This window comes from Cupressus sempervirens, chromosome 6, assembly GCF_028749045.1.
Source record: "Cupressus sempervirens isolate cs-2001-9-10 chromosome 6, ASM2874904v1, whole genome shotgun sequence".
Lineage (NCBI taxonomy): Eukaryota > Viridiplantae > Streptophyta > Pinopsida > Cupressales > Cupressaceae > Cupressus > Cupressus sempervirens.
Window position 1 is genome coordinate 78,463,486 of NC_143123.1, and position 18,669 is coordinate 78,482,154.

At 37.9% G+C, this 18,669-nt stretch overlaps 1 protein-coding gene across 2 annotated transcripts in view; it reads right to left on the reverse strand.

Annotated features, from left to right (window-relative positions):
* Positions 1 to 18,669, reverse strand: part of ASG3 (SNF2 domain-containing protein / helicase domain-containing protein) — a 251,288-nt gene that overhangs the window by 112,725 nt on the left and 119,894 nt on the right. Inside the window, exons 8-12 of one of the 2 annotated variants that reach the window (XM_089786804.1) lie at positions 4,633 to 4,722; positions 4,386 to 4,493; positions 3,976 to 4,194; positions 3,081 to 3,206; positions 2,250 to 2,944 (exon numbers count right to left, since the gene is read on the reverse strand). In XM_089786804.1, the coding sequence (XP_089642930.1) occupies positions 2,250 to 2,944; positions 3,081 to 3,206; positions 3,976 to 4,194; positions 4,386 to 4,493; positions 4,633 to 4,722 (1,238 nt within the window). Of the gene's footprint in view, positions 1 to 2,249; positions 2,956 to 3,080; positions 3,207 to 3,975; positions 4,195 to 4,385; positions 4,494 to 4,632; positions 4,723 to 18,669 lie in introns of both variants that reach the window. The other variant, XM_089786805.1, reaches the window with a different exon arrangement.

Sequence of the window (18,669 nt, forward strand, 5' to 3'; positions counted from 1 at the left end):
GTATGAGGATGAGGATTATCAGGATGAGGATGAGGATGAGGAGGATTATCATGTCATTGAGGTTGAACCTAAGATATAGGGAGAGAGGATGGCTCTAGAGGCTTCCATGACCTATCTTAGGCGTACTCGTAGGAAGACAAGCTACTATGAGCCTTCTTTTGATATATGTTTTAAACTTTTGATTCCATGGTTTGCATATTCCACGGATATTGACATATCGTAGCCATTTGACAGTTACACTATATTTCAGATTTCTATTATGTTATTCAGTTTAATTTTATGTAATTTCTTTCAAAAAATCGCATTTATACTTACATTATCTATGAAAAGTTGTATACGTGTGCAAAGTAGCTTTTATTTATCTCAATTATTGCATATTCGATGTTAATTGGCTAAATGATGCATGAAAAATACTTTAAATCCTTAAAAATCTTTGAATTTCATGGGTTTTTTAATTTGTCAAGTCCCTGCCGAGTCCGGCCACTGACACCGAGTCCGAGCTCAATTGGGGCCTGACTGAGGCTGATAACACTGATTGTAATAATTCCTTCGGTTTGAGAAAATTATTTTACAACATGGCATTTGCTTTCTGGTTTATGAAACAAAAACATCATTGAACTTTATATTTTCGAGGCATATATATGTATGTGCATGCATACATATATATATCTATATTCAGACAAATAAGTACACTTATCAATGGATTGATATAAAACAAACCATTTTCCCCTAGGTATGGACCTTAAAAATGAAGTGTTTTTTATCAGCTCCTTGTATTATTGAGGGTTATTTCCCTCACATGGCTATTTATATTTGTACCTGGATCTTACAGCTTCTTGTAAAAGCATTTTTACACAAGTACATATACAGATGAAGACATACAATTCATGCACTCTATGTTGTTGATTCAAGTTTAGGTGTACTTTACCAGCTCCTTGCTTTAATGAGAGATCTTCTCCATCTTTTCCCCACATGGATTCGTACTCAGATTGCATAGCTTGAGACCTAACCATGATACATTTTTCTCTCTGATTATGTTTAAATTGTTTTGGTGCTTAATAGTTATTACATTTGTGGAAGTCTCTAATTATGTTTAGAACTTTAGAGTGCATTAGCATTTCATACATTTGAATGACGCTGAAGGTTCTTTTCACCCAAGCATTCCTAACTTCGTGCTCTTTTGAGTTTGTTTGCTTGAGTCAAAAAAAAATGTTCCTTTCCTGGTACAAATCCAAGATAACATCCCCCTTACACCATCTCTTGATCATTGCTTGCTCCCTAAGAGAAAATGTAAAAGTTTCAAGCTAAATAAATAAAAAATTATAAGTGCTTCTATTATTTAATATACATTTTAACAATATAGAATAAACATTTAATGCTCCATTTTAAATCACAAGTTGTTGGTCTGTGCTATCATCCAGTGTTTTAAACTTGGATCTTGTGGCTTGTGATTTATTCATATAAACAAATATGTAGATAGCATGATATGTCATCACCCCATATCTTGTGAATTCAAATTTGGGTTCATCTCATTAGATCCGTGTTCTAATGAGGGATCTTTCCCATATTTCTCCTACATGGTTATTTGCACTTCTTAGAATTAGCGAATTGTGATTAAAGTTAAACCATCTTTATTGGCTCCAAAACTTATTTTAACATCATTTTAGTGTCGTTATTTTCATAAAACAGGTTCCTTATCACCATTGTTCTCTTGTAACTACACATTCTTTCAAGTATGATTAATTTTCTTTTGGCCACAAAGGCATTGATATAGCTCTCTAGATATTCCAAAAAATTATCCCCTACTACAATCTTGAGAACATTACTAGCAACTTAGGAGAGAAGATAGAATCTTGAAACACAATAAATGAATTTTATAACCATAAGTGCAATTATAACTGTGAAAAATAAATCCCAAGCACAACAGAAACATTTACATATAAAGTAAAAGTAAAATTCTAGATAAAAAAGACACTCGAAATAGCCTTTGAAATTTTATTTACATTTGAAGAAACAGTCAGCCATCCAATAATTAAGAAGTTTTGTATTTTAAATGGCCTTCACTTCAAATAGAACATACCTAAAATAACTGATAGTTTGTTTGCATGGCCCTTCTTTTAAATTGAAAACACGTGCCTAAAATAACTAACACTTTGTTTGCATGGCCCTACTTTTGAAGAGCAAACACATACCTAAGAATAAATATTTCTCCATTTGCAAGGCCTTCCTTTTGAATAAAAAATACATACCTAAAAATTATTGTTGCTTCATTTGGATGGCATTTTATAGGGTGTGTACAATCTCCAAAGACAAACTGAACCTCCCCAGACTCTGAGCTTTGCTCAATGCTCAGTCTCTCAGACACATCTTCAACTGCCAGCGACTTATAGCCAAGAGCTTTCCATTTAGCAAGCTTTTTATCTTCTATTTTTCTTCTCTTCTCAGCTCTAGCTTCCTCTAAGTCAGCACGAAAAGATGCCTGATTTCTTCCTCTTGCATCATTAAACTGATTGTTCAATGGTACATCCTTTGCTCTATCCATCCATGACTTGAATGCAACTTCATCATCATTTTTATCATGGTGTGAATCTGTCTCAATATATGTTTCTGAAGAAACATCATTACCATCATAAAAGTAAATGGAATCAATTCCTGTCCTTTCTCGAGAATCAATTTTAAATCTTTCATCAACCATACTCGGGGAACCATGAAGTCGTGTGCCCAAAACCTTTTCAGCCATACATTTCATCTCAGTATAGCTGGTTTCATTTGTGATTGTTTCTACATCTTCAGAAGGATCAAATTTGTGCAGGCCATAAATTATCATAGACCTCAAATTATTGCTTGATGGATCCTCAGTTCCATTTTCTCTAAGATCAGAATCATCAGAACCAATAACATTGCAAGTAAGTTGTAATTTCCGTTTTGCCCTGCACATTATGACCTGTTGCAAGCCTGTATCAGTTTGACTATATGCTTAGTCCAAATCACAAAAACTGTCGAATCATTGGATCTATGAAACTTTGGAAGCAAAAGAAGAGTTGTCTTTGTTGAAACTTGCAATCTACAAATGAAAGTACCTCCTCAACTGTGTTTTCTGTCACAATATTTAATGCCAAAACATGATGCAGCTGACCTATGCGATGAGCGCGCTGCAATGCTTGCTTGTCAACCTGTGGATTCCAGTCCTGTTCATAGAATATCACCTGCAATAAACAAACACAACTTGACAATTAATTCAAATGTTAGCCACAAGTTGCAACACAGACACAATAAAGAAATAGAGCCGTTAAACCAAAACAAAATCAACTTAAAATTGACAACTATAAATTTCATAAGCTCCACATTACCACGACACCATGTATGCTCCAAATCAAATGATAGTTTATTTTCACTCATACAACAAATTCTGATTTGAAAATCTCATACTATTGTTCCCTCAAAATATATATATATATATATATATATATATATATTTCTCATCATCTATCTGGGCATAATTTAGTCAAAAACATATTCATGATCCATTTATCAAAGACACCATATTAATGAGATTGTTGATAGCTGACAAGCATAAAACTCAAACTTCAAGAATGCAAAGCAAATGATAAAATTTGCTATAGCATATATAAATTACATATCACTTATCAGCAATGCCTTCCATTTTGAATCTAGATATTTAAAGAAAACTATCAAGGATTACATGATATATTTCGACTTAAAAAAGAGTATAATTTAGGTTCATCAATTTACAAAGTCAGTCTGTGTTATTAAAGAATAAAATCCAAAGAACTTTAAAAACTCATCCACCTGTAGTGATGGTCAAAAATATTATAGATCCAGTCAGTACATATCTACTATAAAAACCAAAAAGACATTTCTTATTGAAGATTGTTTCTTCCAAAGTTAAGAAAGAGAACCATAATGCAGACCAAAATCAAATAACCTTCAACATAAAATAGTACATATACTAACTGTATCAGCTGCTACAAGATTCAATCCAACACCACCAGCTCGAGTTGATATAAGGAACACAAATGCCTTGTCAGTGTCATCCTCAGGTCTCTCAATGCCACTGGCCTCTTGCAATCTTGAAGATTTTCCGCTAAAGCTCTGCACTGCTGCAAAGCGCTCCTCAGCTCTCACTGAACCATCAAGGCGCTCATATGAATACCTTCGCAGCTCCAAGTAGTCCTAGATACATGGAAATGTAGATATTTTGAAGGTGCAAGACCAAATAATATGTTACTCAATTGTAGATGCTAAACTCACTCAAATTATAGTAAAGAAAACTTGTAGATGATAAAACAGAGGATATTTTGATTTTTGAGTCAAAACAATTTTTATAAACAGCTGACAATTCTTTGGCAAAAGGGAAATCGAACCTGAAGAATATCTAACGTACGGGTCATTTGAGCAAAAATCAAAACACGGTGACCATCTGAATGCAGTTTCTGAAGTAGAGCATCCAGAATAAGGAGTTTCCCACTTGCCTGATTTTACAGATATATAAGACAGCATATTTTGAGTTTGAAAATCCTGAGTCACTGAGCAGTAATTAATTAACAATACCTCTAAAAGAAAAGAGTATCATTATATCAATTAATTATTTCATCAAGTCATTATTAATACCTTAACCAGGTGTTCACCTTCTTCAAATGGCTCTGGTTCCACACCACCAAAAAGGTAAGGATGGCTACATGCTTTCCGCAACTGTACCACCTAAATTAATATGAAACATTTTAAGTATCGGAATGGAAAATGTTAACAAATTTCAGCATACAGCTTCTAAGGGTTTACAAGTGACTAGCTATTTTTTAATTCACTTCTTGTTGTGTCCCTTTTCCAAAATAAATAAGTGTGCCCAATTATTTCATTTTTTAAAATGGCCACTTAGATTTTTATTTTTTTTTAAGTTCCTTAAACACTTTATTTAAAATATAATTAAGAAAGGGGCACTAGGTGTAATTTTAAAGTACATTTTAAATAAAAAGAGAAAACACAATACATTAAAAAATTAAAATAATTAGAGGGCCTAGCACAAGCACCTATAAAAGAGAAGTTAAGGCTCACTGTTGATGATCCTTATTCGTCTTCATCATTTTCAATTTTCAAAATTCAAATTGAATTGTTGGCAATTAACAGGGAAGAAAACCCCTTTTAAAATCTCTTTGGATTTGAGGACAAAAATCCTCATCTCCATTTGGACAATTCTATACAAGGATAGCTATTGTGCTTCAGCTGGAGCTGGAGAACTATTACATTTGCAAACAATTAATGAAGTTATGATAATAATTTTTTTTTTAAATTATGGGTTTTGGACTGAAGCCAAGATTAATTATTATTATATGTTAAACTTGAGTAGACTCGAACCCAAGATCTCCCATATGAGAGGCTCACAATTTACCGTTGTGCTATAGGCAGTTGCCTAATTAATCATTAACTATTATAAATAAAGTTATTAGTTAAGTGGGATCATTTGACTTTATAAGTGCATTAAATAAATGTTATAACGAGGGGGCCTATTTATTTATTAATTCCCTAAGTCAACGTGGGACATTAAAAAGGCATCATTAATGGTTATTAATTGTCTTTTGAGAGTTAGCGCCAAAGTTGAAGGTGTTAAGTTATTATAAAGAGAACTTTGCATCAAAAGCAAATGCATTTAAGTAATTAATTAATCTTATTCATGATGCCTCATGGTGTAATTTGTTATGAAGGAATTATAAAAGCTGTAAAGAGGAAATCAATTCATATTATGGATTGATCAATTTGCTTGTTTTCTTTGAGAAGTCTCTGGATTTTGCCAAGGTTTTCAGCATTGCTGCAGAATTGGGAATTCTTCACAATTTAAGCACTCTGAGTTGCTCAAATACTAATGATATTGTGCAATTCAGAGATGGTTTCAGCTAAGAGCCATTAACAAGCTTGATTTCAGAGTAATTTGGGAGATTTTCAGACCAGTTCAAACAATATTTGCAGGTTTCAATCGTCTAATGTGATGGAATTAAGGATCACAGCTTTTAGATATATATTCAAGCATTTCCAAGGCTGTCGTACAGGTTTTCAGACCCACATGGGAACTCCCAGCCAAGGTGTGAGGATTTCTTTGTAAAACGCCCAGCAATAATGCCACCATTCCATTCTACATTGGGTGTCTGGCTGACATTGATGTATGCTCTCAAGAATCAAAGAAGATTGCCATAATACGTTGGCCACAGGTCATCACCAGGTTCTCATTTATTCTGAAATAACATTTTTAATATCCGAATTTGCAATCAGAATGCATTGTAAATATTTTTAAGAATAAAGTATTAGCAATTTATGCCTTGGAATATTAGTTTAGTTCTCTGATATTTGCAAGTGCGGTGTTGGTGTTATTAGTTTAGTTCTCTGAATCTTCAAACAACTACTACCCTGGCATAGCAAATCAGTGGTTTGCCAGAGTTATAACTTGTCGGAGTTCTTACAAATCTCACGAAGGGTTGGCAGGTCACATGGGGTCAGATGCCACCACACACAAGGTCCTTCTTGCAGGACTGTGGTGGCCGACTTTGCACATGGATGCTCACGAATGGGTACAAAGTTATGAATACCTAGTAGAGGGCAGGTAAGTTGTTGAAGCAGGATTTTGTGCCATTATTTCCATCTCAGCCATAGGATTTGAGAGGTGGGATCTCAATTTCGCAGGACCATTGAAAGTACCTGCATGCACTGATGTCGGTGCATAGTGGTGGCCACAGAGTACCTCATGAAATGGGCAAAGGCAAGAGCCCTACCTGATAACACGAAACTCAGTACGACAAAGTTTCTATATGAACAAATTGTGACCTGATTCGGCATACCAATCCAAATAATAGGAGACGTGTTGGGTTGCACTTTGTGAACGAGGTGATCCGTACAATGACATCAGAATTCAAGATATTCCACAACTATCAGGTCCATACTAGCCCAGAGAAAATGGCCAAGCTGAGCCAACAAACTAAGTGTTGGTGTCTCTTCTATAGAAGATATGCAAAGTGGAACAAGAAGACTAGGAGGAGAGGCTTCTTGTTGTACTCTGGGCATACTATACCAAATACAAAGTCATAAGAGGGCGCAAATCTTTCCAGCTGATGTACAAGCAAGAGGTTGTGCTATTGTCAGAATACAACGTACCAAGCTTCAGAATTATGGTGGAGAACCGCCATCAAGACAAAGAAAGCTTGAAGGAACAATTGTTCACTCTCATGAAGTTGGACGAGCGACATATGACATCATAGTGGGTAACAGAGTTGACCCAAACAGAGGTGGAAGTTTTGGCATCACAAGCACCTCTAGCAAATGAATTTTCAGCCTAGGCAGTTGGTACTTAAATATAACAGTTGCAATGAACTTCGACCTAGGAAGTTTCGAGTTCATTGGCTAGGACCCTATAAGGCCAAAGAAGTAGGACTGGATGGTCCATTTAAACTATCAACATTAGATAACAATCCTAATAGAGATCCAATAAATGGGTGAAAACTTAAGATATGTAAAGAAAGGGAAAGGCCAAAAATAGAAATCAATACGTTCGGATACGCAATTAAGGGAGATTGAACAATTGGTTGTAGTAAAGATATTGAAGAAGATCCACTCATCATCGAAGACTAGTACAGGACAAACCTAGACTAGGCCAAATTTGTGATGGCGCAAAAAGAATGATAGGCAAGGAAGCATGTGGAAGGAATTGTAATCCCCTAGGTGCCCAAGCATCTCACAAATGCACTGTTCGGACAACCAGCACTATCAGTGAGAATAAATGGTTACTAGAGGTGGAAGGCACCCCATGAAGGGAGAAGGGAAGGCTTCATAGCCTACGACATCAATGAAGAGGCCTAAAAACAACACAAGAGAGAACAAGCAACCAAGGGAGAAGTTTGTGAAGAAGACATTGAGCAAGGAATTTACCAAGAAGAGTATTGTACCACCCTCGGACCATGCTTAAAGATGGTGATTAAAAAAAATAACATGTCCATTGCAAAGGGACATGGGTGCATTGGCCATGTCATCCACAAGTGTGCTACCAAAGGAAAATAAACCTTGTATGGGCCCACCTCTAACACATTATGGAAAGTAATACCAAATTCAGTCGAGCCCCCAATTGTCAATGCGGACGAAGTGATATGACTCCAAATATACAAGGCCAATATGTAAATGGAAGTTATAAGGTGATGAGTCCAACACCCCTGGTGGATAAAATATTCGATCTCAAATATATGGAGACCTGCTGCAAAATGAGTGTTATAAAACTCCCCTAGGGACATGCACGTGGCAATATGCACCAAAGATCAAGGTTGGCAATAGTGAGGAAAAAGGGACAAAATGGAGACTAAGTGCAAACTGAGGAATTATGGAAGAAGCAAAAAGTTGGAGCAACAAAGATAAAAATGAAGAAAAACCACTTACAGAAATAAAAAATATTTGAAGGTATGCTATATGCAAACTAAGGAATTATGGAAGAAGCAAAAAGTTGGAGCAACAGAGATAAAAATGAAGAAAAACCACTTACAGAAATAAAAAATATTTGAAGGTATGCTATCTTATAAAAAATTAAGGAGGCAATGGACCACAAAAGCAACGCAAATTAAAAGGTACACTATGTTGTAAAAAATTAAAAATCAAGACATTTAAGAAATTATAAGTCAAAAAAAGGAACTGAAGAAAAAAAAGAAAGGGGATAATAATAATAGGAAAAATGATACTGAAAAAGTTGGTATTGGAAAAAAACATAATAGATGGAAGAAAAATAAAATTAAATGAGAGGAGAGTAAAATAAAAGGGGATATTATGAGAAAATAATCTTCCTCGTGAAAAAACAATGTTCTAATATAAACCTAACCCTAATAAGCCTCTATAAAACGCTTGGAGTCAAATTAGTCCACAATAGGAAATAGAGAGAGGTGTGAACAAACCAAGAAGAAAAAGGAACAATCTACAAGAATACAAAGGGAAAGGGGAAGGTAAGCCATTCCAGTCACAGACTATACACCATACAGTAGATGCACAAGGCATGAATAGGGAGGCCTTACAGTGTACTAAAATAGTAGGACATCATACAAACAAAGAACAAAATGCACAAAGGGAGGTTGTATAGCATACGAAGAGTATGGAACAACATATACACAAAGAGTGAGAGACGGATACCATACAAAAAGACTAGGTCATACAGGAGGCGTTGAGCGTACAAGAGGAGCCTAGCCATATGGAAGAAGTTGCTCCCATCGACACAAGTCAATATGGTAGTAGAAGTTTGTACAGTGAACACAATCCATATAGGGGCAAAAGCACCAACAGTTCATACTATAGAGGAGGGATACAACCGTACAGCACTAATAGAAAGAGCTTTAGGCCATACAGTGGAAGTAAGAAATTGTAGAAGGAAGAAGGATCATACCAGGAAAGTGATAAATTGTACAAGGGCCTATACCATACACGAGAGGGGATTGACTGCATGTTGTGTACAGTAAATAAGTACTACAACGAGAAGCAATCCAACAGTCCATACAATCAGTTAGAAGGCAGTGGGAAAGGATAAAGTTGACAAGAATGGTTTAGGGTAGTTATGCCAAGCCCAATATGGGTGGTTGAAATTCAGTATAGTGTTGGAGTTAACCAGAAAAAGGAGTCAAGGAAGATATGGCCACTTCCAATAGCAAGAAGAAGACTTGGGCAAAAGTACAACAAGATGAGAAGGTGAATGTAGAAAACCTCACATTTCAAAGTGTAACCGAAAGTGAATGCAAAATATGGTGGGAGAGCATTCTGAATAACCGCTAGCTCAAGGATTCATTGAGGAAGGCAGAAGTAGACAAGATCATTTTCATGCCCATATTCAATCTGAGGGAGTTTGAAACAACGCTATAGTCTATGGTGGCTAGGTATGATCACCATTCTCACAAATCCATTATCAAATATTTTGACCACACTTTGGTTGTCTCTGTGTTGCCAAAAGAATTCACCAAGGATTGGGGGGGTGTCATTAAAGGGTTCATTTGCCATGAAAAGCCTCTACAAAAATGTCTACTCAAGAAGTTTTTATTAAAGCTGGAGTGCAAGCCAAACCTTACCCCACAAAATGGGACAGCCTGTGGAGTAGCAAAAACAATTGAGGGTTACTGACAGCATTTATGTAATGTTTTGAATTTGCCCAAAGTCAAAGTCCGAATGAGGAGATGGATATTGACTGTTTAGATGGCCAATTACGTACGTTGTATGATAGAGTCTATGCAGAAATTTCATACATGGTTTAGATGGCAACTAATGGTCAATACAATGGATGGAGAAACAAATCATACGGTAGGGAATCTATACAGTGTCGATAGCAAAGATTGGTCGTACAGAAGGTGTGGTGGAAGTATGTCCAAGCGGATGGAAGGATGTTCGTACAGTGAGCTAATTGATGTATGGTATGGGTTAGTAGCTGACGTATGATTGGTAGGGAATGAGGAGACATACATTTGGGAGGTTGAATGCAAGAGACCTTTGTGTCTATACAGGTGGATAGGACTGGCGTAATGGAAAAAAAGTGTACAATGGATGGGGGAAGTAGCCGATAAGTGGTGATGTCTGTATGGTGGGTAAGAGAATATGCTAATGCAACTTGCAGTTCGCACGGTGGGGAAAATGTTGTGGGTGTACGGAGTTGAAGTCGTACAGGAGGGAGTAATGATGGAGGGATGTGTTTATGGGGTATGGTGGAGAGTGAGGCAAGCATACAAAATGTGTTTGTACAGAAGGAATGTATATCTTATGTGGAATGAGTATTACAAAATAAATGCAAAGACTAACAATTACCTTCAAGTTGCCAAATGAAACAAACACTGAACATTGAATACACACAGAACATCAATTTGTAGTCAAAAAGAGATTATAGTTGCAAATAATAATTGTGCTCCGATTTGCTAGATCCAAGCAAAGTAACACATAAAAGGAATAGGGTGAGAATTGAATCCCAACGAAACCGGAATAGCCAAGTAGAGGTCTTCCACTTCCAAGATGGCGAACAACTCTGAACTCCAACAGGAATTCTCAATGCAAAGAAATAATCCAAATCGCATACCAAAACAACTCAACTTCATAGACATAAATACCCCATTGAGGGAGAAACTAAGTGTTGATAGAAGACACAAAAAACTCCTATGAAAACAATTAAAATAAGATGGGTGCGAGATATGCTAAATCAAACAGCCCATAAACAAAGTTTTAATTTATTGTTCATTTTATGATGGGGGCATTACAGCCTTCTCGTCCCAAATTTGCTTGCCCTAAAGCAAAGACAGTGCTAAATGTTGGAGAACTTGTTCACATTCTTACGCGGCGTCAACTAGCGACAAGTGTTTCTAGGACACCAAATATTCCTTGATGCTAAGACTGCACAATTTCCTCTACTATATGTCAAGGATTTCGATAGGCTGCAGCTTGGTGGACAAAGGGATATTCTACCCCAAAGCCTTCTTCAAACAAGATATGTGGAAAGCATTGTGGATCTGACTTCCTTCTGGTAACTCAAGCTCGTAGGCCACTTCACCTATGCATCCAGTTATGTAGTACGGGCTGTAGAATCATGGCCTTAATTTTTCTTTGCCACTAACCTTCAGAGATTACTGCAAGTGTGGTTGAAGATGGAGATATACCAAATCACCTACCTTAAAGGTTCTCTCACTTCGATGTATGTTTGTATACATCTTTTGTTGATTCTATGCCCGTTGCAGGTTCTTCTTCAAGACCCTCAAAATGTCATGTTCTTCTTGAAGCCAATACTTTGACTTGGATGTGCGACTATCACTCAGTTCATATCTACAAATGAGAGGGGTTTGTATCCGTAGAGTGCCTTGAAGGGCGTCATCCTGACAGACATATGGTAAGTGGTGTTATAATAGTACCCCCAAGATGTAACCATTTAACCCACGCCCTTTGTTGTGCTGAAACATTGTTGCGAAGGTATCCCTCCAACCACTTCTCACAAACGACGAACTTGGCACCCACCAAATATTGTCGAAACTTGGTCAGGGCACACACGATGGCCAATATCTATAATGTCCCTGATTTTGGTAGGTCTACACAATTGATGAAGTTAGCTCATCATAGCGACCCTTGTGAGCTGACAGGATGTTTTGGGGGTCTCAGTTGTGAACTTAATATTTTTAGTAAGTCTATTTTCGGCAGTTGCTATTTTTGGCAGTGCAGTGGGTGACCTCAGCAGTTGATCATCACCAACAGTTAATAAAGTAATAAATTGCATGAGCTCTTATTTATTTATTAATCATTGAGTGCATTATTATAATAATGTTTATATTATTATAATAATGACTTTAAGAGATATTTCTTAAAAAGCGAGTTGGAAAGTTTCTAGTGTTGAGTTCTTTTGGCAAACTTCCACAATTTCTGAAGTGGATTTTTTAGGAAACTTTGGCCAACGAAAGCTTATAAATGAGAGCTCATTTCATTGGGAAAAGCACGCTTGATTATATATTTGATTTTGTGCCCTCATGGCTTTTTCCTAGGTTCTGAATTGCATGACCTTGTTGATGTATAAGGGTTGGAAATTCAGAGAATTGTTTTTGCAATTTAGCTTTTGAGGTATAGCTAAGATCACCTAACTTCTCTATTGTTCATCACTGTATCTGAGAAGTGCTTTCATTCCACTACTGAAGTATAGTGGATTTGACATTTGCTAGATATTTTCCTAACTATAGCATTTTGTGGCTAAGGAGAATACTAATGAAAAGATTATAAGTGTGAATGTTTATCTTTACTACTGAGAGCTTATATTGGTGGTCGAATCTGATATTGGGAGCCTACATATTCAATAATCTCAGTGCCCAAGTTGAGACGGAAGGCAATCACTTGGAAGAGGTCGGGCGTCAGCAATATTAATGCCCAAACATTGCTCACAGCCCGAGCTTGGTGTGTAACGGCTGTCAAGAAGTCGTGTGGTGTATTTTGGAGCTTACGTCTACAGTCAGCAGCTAATTGAGCTGCCAATCAGTTATTCAGAGCTGCGGTTAGTGGTTTAAGGTTGCAGATCAGGTTTGTGGAGTCATGATTACATGCACATTGCAAGTCTTTTACATCTAGAGGCTGCGAATTAAGCGGACTCCATTGCGATTCCAATATTATGGCCAATCATTGACATTATCAAATCAGGTTCTTCTTATATCTTGCACATGCTTTGCCAATAAGTGTATTGTATTGTTGCTATTCGGTAGTGTAATTGCAGATTTCCTCATTATCTTGTTGAGTATATGTCTATAACTCCAAGGGTTTGAATAGTAAATTATAAGTTGACATTTATCAAGTGAAATACAAATATCATTTCAGCATTTGGCTTGACTATTGTGGCATCGCAATTCACATCTAGCTATGCCATTAACAGTGGCTATAAGGCTGCTATACAAGTGTTTGCTAGTATGTTTAATCATTAAATATTGAGGAAATGGGTGTTATAAAGATAGCCAGCAAAGGGTTTTTACAATATCTTTGTCATAGATTGAATACAAGCGTTCAATTTGTGTAAGTTGTCAACTCTCATAGGCTATTTGATGCCTTTCCTACATCAATACAACGCCAATGCCCTCTCTTGAAGCATCACACTCCAGAATGAAAGGTTGAGTGAAGTTCGATAAAGCAAGAACAGGGCAAGTACTCTTTGCTTCTTTTAACTTATCAAAAGTCTGTTGTGCCTTTCCATTTCACTAGAAGGAGCCCTTCTTAGTCAAATTGCTAATGATGCACTGCATTGAGAGAAAACTTCTCCAAACCTCATCCAATAACTGCACAACCCAAAGAAACCTCGTAACACAGAGAGTGATTTTAGCAGAGGCCAATCAAGGATAGCTTGAATCTTCTCTTGGTCGACCTGTACTCCATATTTACTGACATGTCGCAGGTATAGTATCTCTATCATCCCAAATTCGCACGTTAATTGTTTTGTGAACAATGATTGTGCTTCCATGATTTTGAGCACTTCATCCATATGCTTTTAATGTTCTTCACATGTTTTATCATAAATAAGAATGTCAACGAAAAATACCAGCAAGAACTTATGCAACTATTTGTTGAAGATGCAATTCATGCAAGACTAAAATGTAGTTGGTGTGTTCGTTAATTCAAATGGCATGACTAGGAACTCATAATGCCCACAATGACAACAGAAAGTCGTTCATTTGCCACTGTATGATTAGCCCTGATGATACTCAGTTGAGGAACAAGGTGCATATAGGGTAAGAGTGTTCCTCCAGTGACCTTGACTTGGAAACCTGTGCATGCCTCTGTAGGTAAACCTATTTGTTTCACCAATGAGGAGTTTATAAAATTTAGAATGGCTCCACTACCTAGCATCACAATGACTCTCTGTCCCTGAAGGATTCCCCGTACTCAAAATACCATACATCTTAGGCTTCCAGCCAGGGTGATGGTTCCTCCGTGCCATACTAATGCGGCAATCTTCTCCATACGGTTTAGGCTAACCACAATGCGGTCTTGTGGGTGACCACCCTCTGTGGGTAAATCTTCCTAATCATCCTCATCATTTGATATGACTTCGATGTAGTCTATTTTCCCTTATTGAGGCATTTCTGCCCAACTTCCTACGCCTCCTTATAGACGAAACATAATGTCATTCTTCGATCTTGTCTAGTAGCTTTGTCCAACGAAGGCTTCTTCAGCAAAGGTTTGTTATCTTTGTCCCTGGGAACCACTGGCAATTTGGAGTAGAGTAACCTCGAGAGCAAAATGTCAATGATGATGCCATATTTAGTGCCTTTTTATGGCCTCTGAGAGGGTGGCAGGATTGAAACTCTTTACCCAACCCCTCAATGGTTCTATCAATCTGTTTCCTTTCGAAAATGTCTATAACCAGTACAGAGAGTTTCTAAAATTTCATGATGCAATGGTCAACCGATCTCATTTGCCTTAACTGCGAAAGTTCTTTAAAATGAAGTTTTGGGTCTTTGCCATCAAACCGATCTATCAACCTTTCAGTGAATTTTGCATAAGTATTTACTTAATCATGTCCTATAATGTTCCACTTCCATACTTGAATTCACTAATTATCTTCTCCAGACGATGTGGCCGCCAAATGGAACAGGGAATGATGGTTTTCCTCAATGAGTGCAGAGGGAATGGAGGTCTTACGGCTTGGGTGTACGCTGTGTCAAAGACAAGGACAAATGCAGTCTGTACAGTACTAGGAAGTTGGCCATACTTCAAATTTATGAGCCGTACGGTATGAAAGAGATGGTCGTACGGATGCTATATGAAGCCATATGATATGGAAAAGGTGGACGTACGAATGCTACCGTGGGAGGATAATGGAAAGGGGTTAAGAGGCCATACGTTTAGGGTAGAATGGTGAATGGTGAGAGTTGAATTGTTCGTACGATGAGCCGTACGAGGCGTAGAAAGAGCAATACGATGACGTGGTGGGGGGGGTAAGAATAGTGTACAGGATGTGGACTTAGTAGGCCATAAGGTGAGGGAATTATAGGAGCAATGAAGGTATAAGGGTGTGGTGGAAGTAATGAATAGCAAGGAGAGAGCCATACGAAGGTGTCAGGATACCACAAGACACAACAATGAATGATAGTTTATTCATACAAAACACAAATAGATTAGATATAAGATTAGAAACTTGAATACAAATAATTCCTTCAATATGTGCCGAAAGATGGTGCTCCGATTGGCCACATTTGAGCGAAGTAATACATGCAACCATAGAATAGGGTGAAGGTTCAATCCCAACGAAACTGCACGAGCCAAATAGGGAAGATCTTTCACTTCCGAAATGGCAAATTACAGAGAACTCCAACAAAAAGTCGCAGTAGAAAGAGATAATCCAAATGCATGCTAACTACAATCTACATGTCGTGCTTAAATGCCCGTCGAGAAACTTTCCGAGGGTGTACAAAGATAGCCGACGATGACACAAACTATGGAAACAAAAATAAAAATGGGTCCGAGATACATTAAATCAATCGGGCTGTTACAAAAGTTTGATTTATTATTTATTTTATAACGGGAACATTACAGTGCTCTCGTCCCAAAATTTGCTTGTCCTCAAGCAAATGCAAACCCGGTTCTAGGAAACCTTCCGTAATCAACTCCTTTAGTTCCGAGTAAAACACTAAGTAGATTTTTCCGTCAAAGTAAACAATGTCATCAATAACCTTGTATCTTTCATCGTGTACATAACCATCCATCAACTTACATGCAAAAGTCTTCTTGGAATACTCGGCGAATAGATGAGCCCACCACTTATCCAAGGAATGCGGTGCAGTGTTGATTATCTTGATTTTACTTGCAGCGTCTGGGGCCAAATCTTGTTTAAAATTTGCCTCCATCTTCTTGATTGTGACTTCCCTCGATCCTTTATTTGTCATTCCTCTTAGCAACACCACCATGCCATCCGTCTCGAATGAAAAGTCCATCCTTTTGAAACTTTGAGTGTACTGGTCAAGAGTTTCCAACCACTGGATGCCCAAAATGATATCAATATCAACCAAATCTATGACAAAGAAATCCTCTGCTAGGGTATAGTTTCCCACGAAAATTTGTAGCTGTGGGATCACATAAGTGCAAGGTAACAAGGTTCCTCCTGCACCCTTAACCTCAAATCCTTCGTGCTCAACTGCGTGCAGGCCTTTACTAGTGACCAAAAATAAATTGATGAAATTGAGTGTGGCGCCACTATTAGTCATGATTGGGACTCATTTTCCGTGAAGTGTGCCGCGAACTCTAAAGATACCACCTCCAGTTGGTGTAGTGAGGGTAGCAATGGAACCCCCTTTTTGTATCAGGGCATTTATTCTCTCCTACTGGGTAATTTCTTCGTCAGTCGCTGCAGTTATTTGTTCTTCATCGTCATCAGGCATCATCTCAATATAATGAATCTTTCCCTTCCCGAGGCAGCAATGACCAAGACCCCATGGTTCTTTGCACATGAAACAACGCTTTTTCTTCTGGAGTTCTTGCCAAGAATCTTCATCAAACTAAGGTTTTTTCTAAATTGGCTCCTTGTCTGTCTTCTTGTGGGGATGGTGTTGGTGTAATTGCGTGGGTTTTGGAGGAAGATGCGGCCATGTCACGCACCTTCTTAATAGCTCCGTTGAGTATAACCAGGTTGAGCCCTTTGATCCAGCCTCTCAAAGGCTCTCTCAGCCCATCCATGACTAACACAATTCGATGTCTTTCAGAGATGTCTGTGACTAATACTGACAGCCTTTGGAACTTAGTGACATAGTTGTCTACCGTGCCCGTTTGCTTTAGTTGAGCTAGATCTTTGAAGTTTAGCTCAAGATCCCTCCCATCGAAACGATCAATGAGTCTCTCAGTAAACTCAACATAAGAGGTCACTTGGTTGTGACCGAGAGTGACCAGTCCATGATGCCACCACTCATGCGCCACTCCTTCCAAATGAAGTGTTGCGAACTTGATTGCTTCCTCTTCGGGCATTGGATTGAGTTGGAAATAGGTATCTACCTTTAGGACCCACGACTATGCGGTAATGACTCCAAATCCATCAAATGGCAATAAGTTCACCTTTTTGATCTTTCTCCTGAGATCATCATTAAAATAACCATGATTTCCTATGCCAAAATATCTCATTCTTAGATCAACACAGTCTCTATAAGATATATCTCCTTCCATATTTGCATTCCGCCAATCTTCCTGAAGTTTTTCTTGCATTTCCTCAAAAGTGGCCTCTCTTCCTTTGTGTGGTGCTTCCGTCCTTGGAAGGAAGATGGGTATAGAGGGTCGAGAGTGAGAGGGTTGAAAGTTTGTCCTTCTGGAAACAAAATCGTCACTATGCCCATTTTGTTCTCCTGTTGTCTTTCCCTCGGCCAATTTTTGCAGAGTTTCTGCATAAGCCTTTGGGTTTCGTTGATTTGCATTTGATTTTTGTTCAGCTCTCTTAAAGGATTCATGAGTTCTGTCGTAGGATCCTGATGATCTGCCATTCTATCAATAGGGTTATTTCGTCTTCTTCTCCGAGTATAAACTTGCATTCACTTCCACAGGCAGGCAAGATCAAAAGCTCTGATACCACTATAATGTTCCGCTTCCGTACTTGAATTCACTAATTATCTTCTCCAAATGATGTGGCCACCAGATGGAATAGGGAAGGACGTTTTTCCTCAATGAGTGTAGAGGGAATGGAGGCCGTACTGCTTGGGTGTACGTTGTGTCTAAGACAAGGACAAATGCAGTCTGTACAGTACTAGGAAGTTGGTCGTACTTCAGTTTTATAAGTTGTATGGTATCAAAGAGATGGCCGTACGGATGCTATATGAAGTCGTATGGTATGGAAAAGATGTCGTACGGATGCTACTGTGGGAGGATAATGGAAAGGAGTTAAGAGGCCGTACGTTAAGGGTAAAATGGTGGGTGGTGAGAGTTGAATTGGTCGTACGGGGAGTAGAAAGAGCAATACGATGACGTGGTGGGGGGGGTAAGAATAGTGTACGGGATGTGGACTTAGTAGGCCGTACGGTGAGGGAATTAGAGGAGCAATGAAGGTACAAGGGTGTGGTGGAAGTAATGAATGGCAAGGAGAGAGTCGTACGGAAGTGTCAGGATACCAGAAGACACAACAATGAATGATAGTTTATTCATACAAAACACAAATAGATTAGATATAAGATTAGAAAC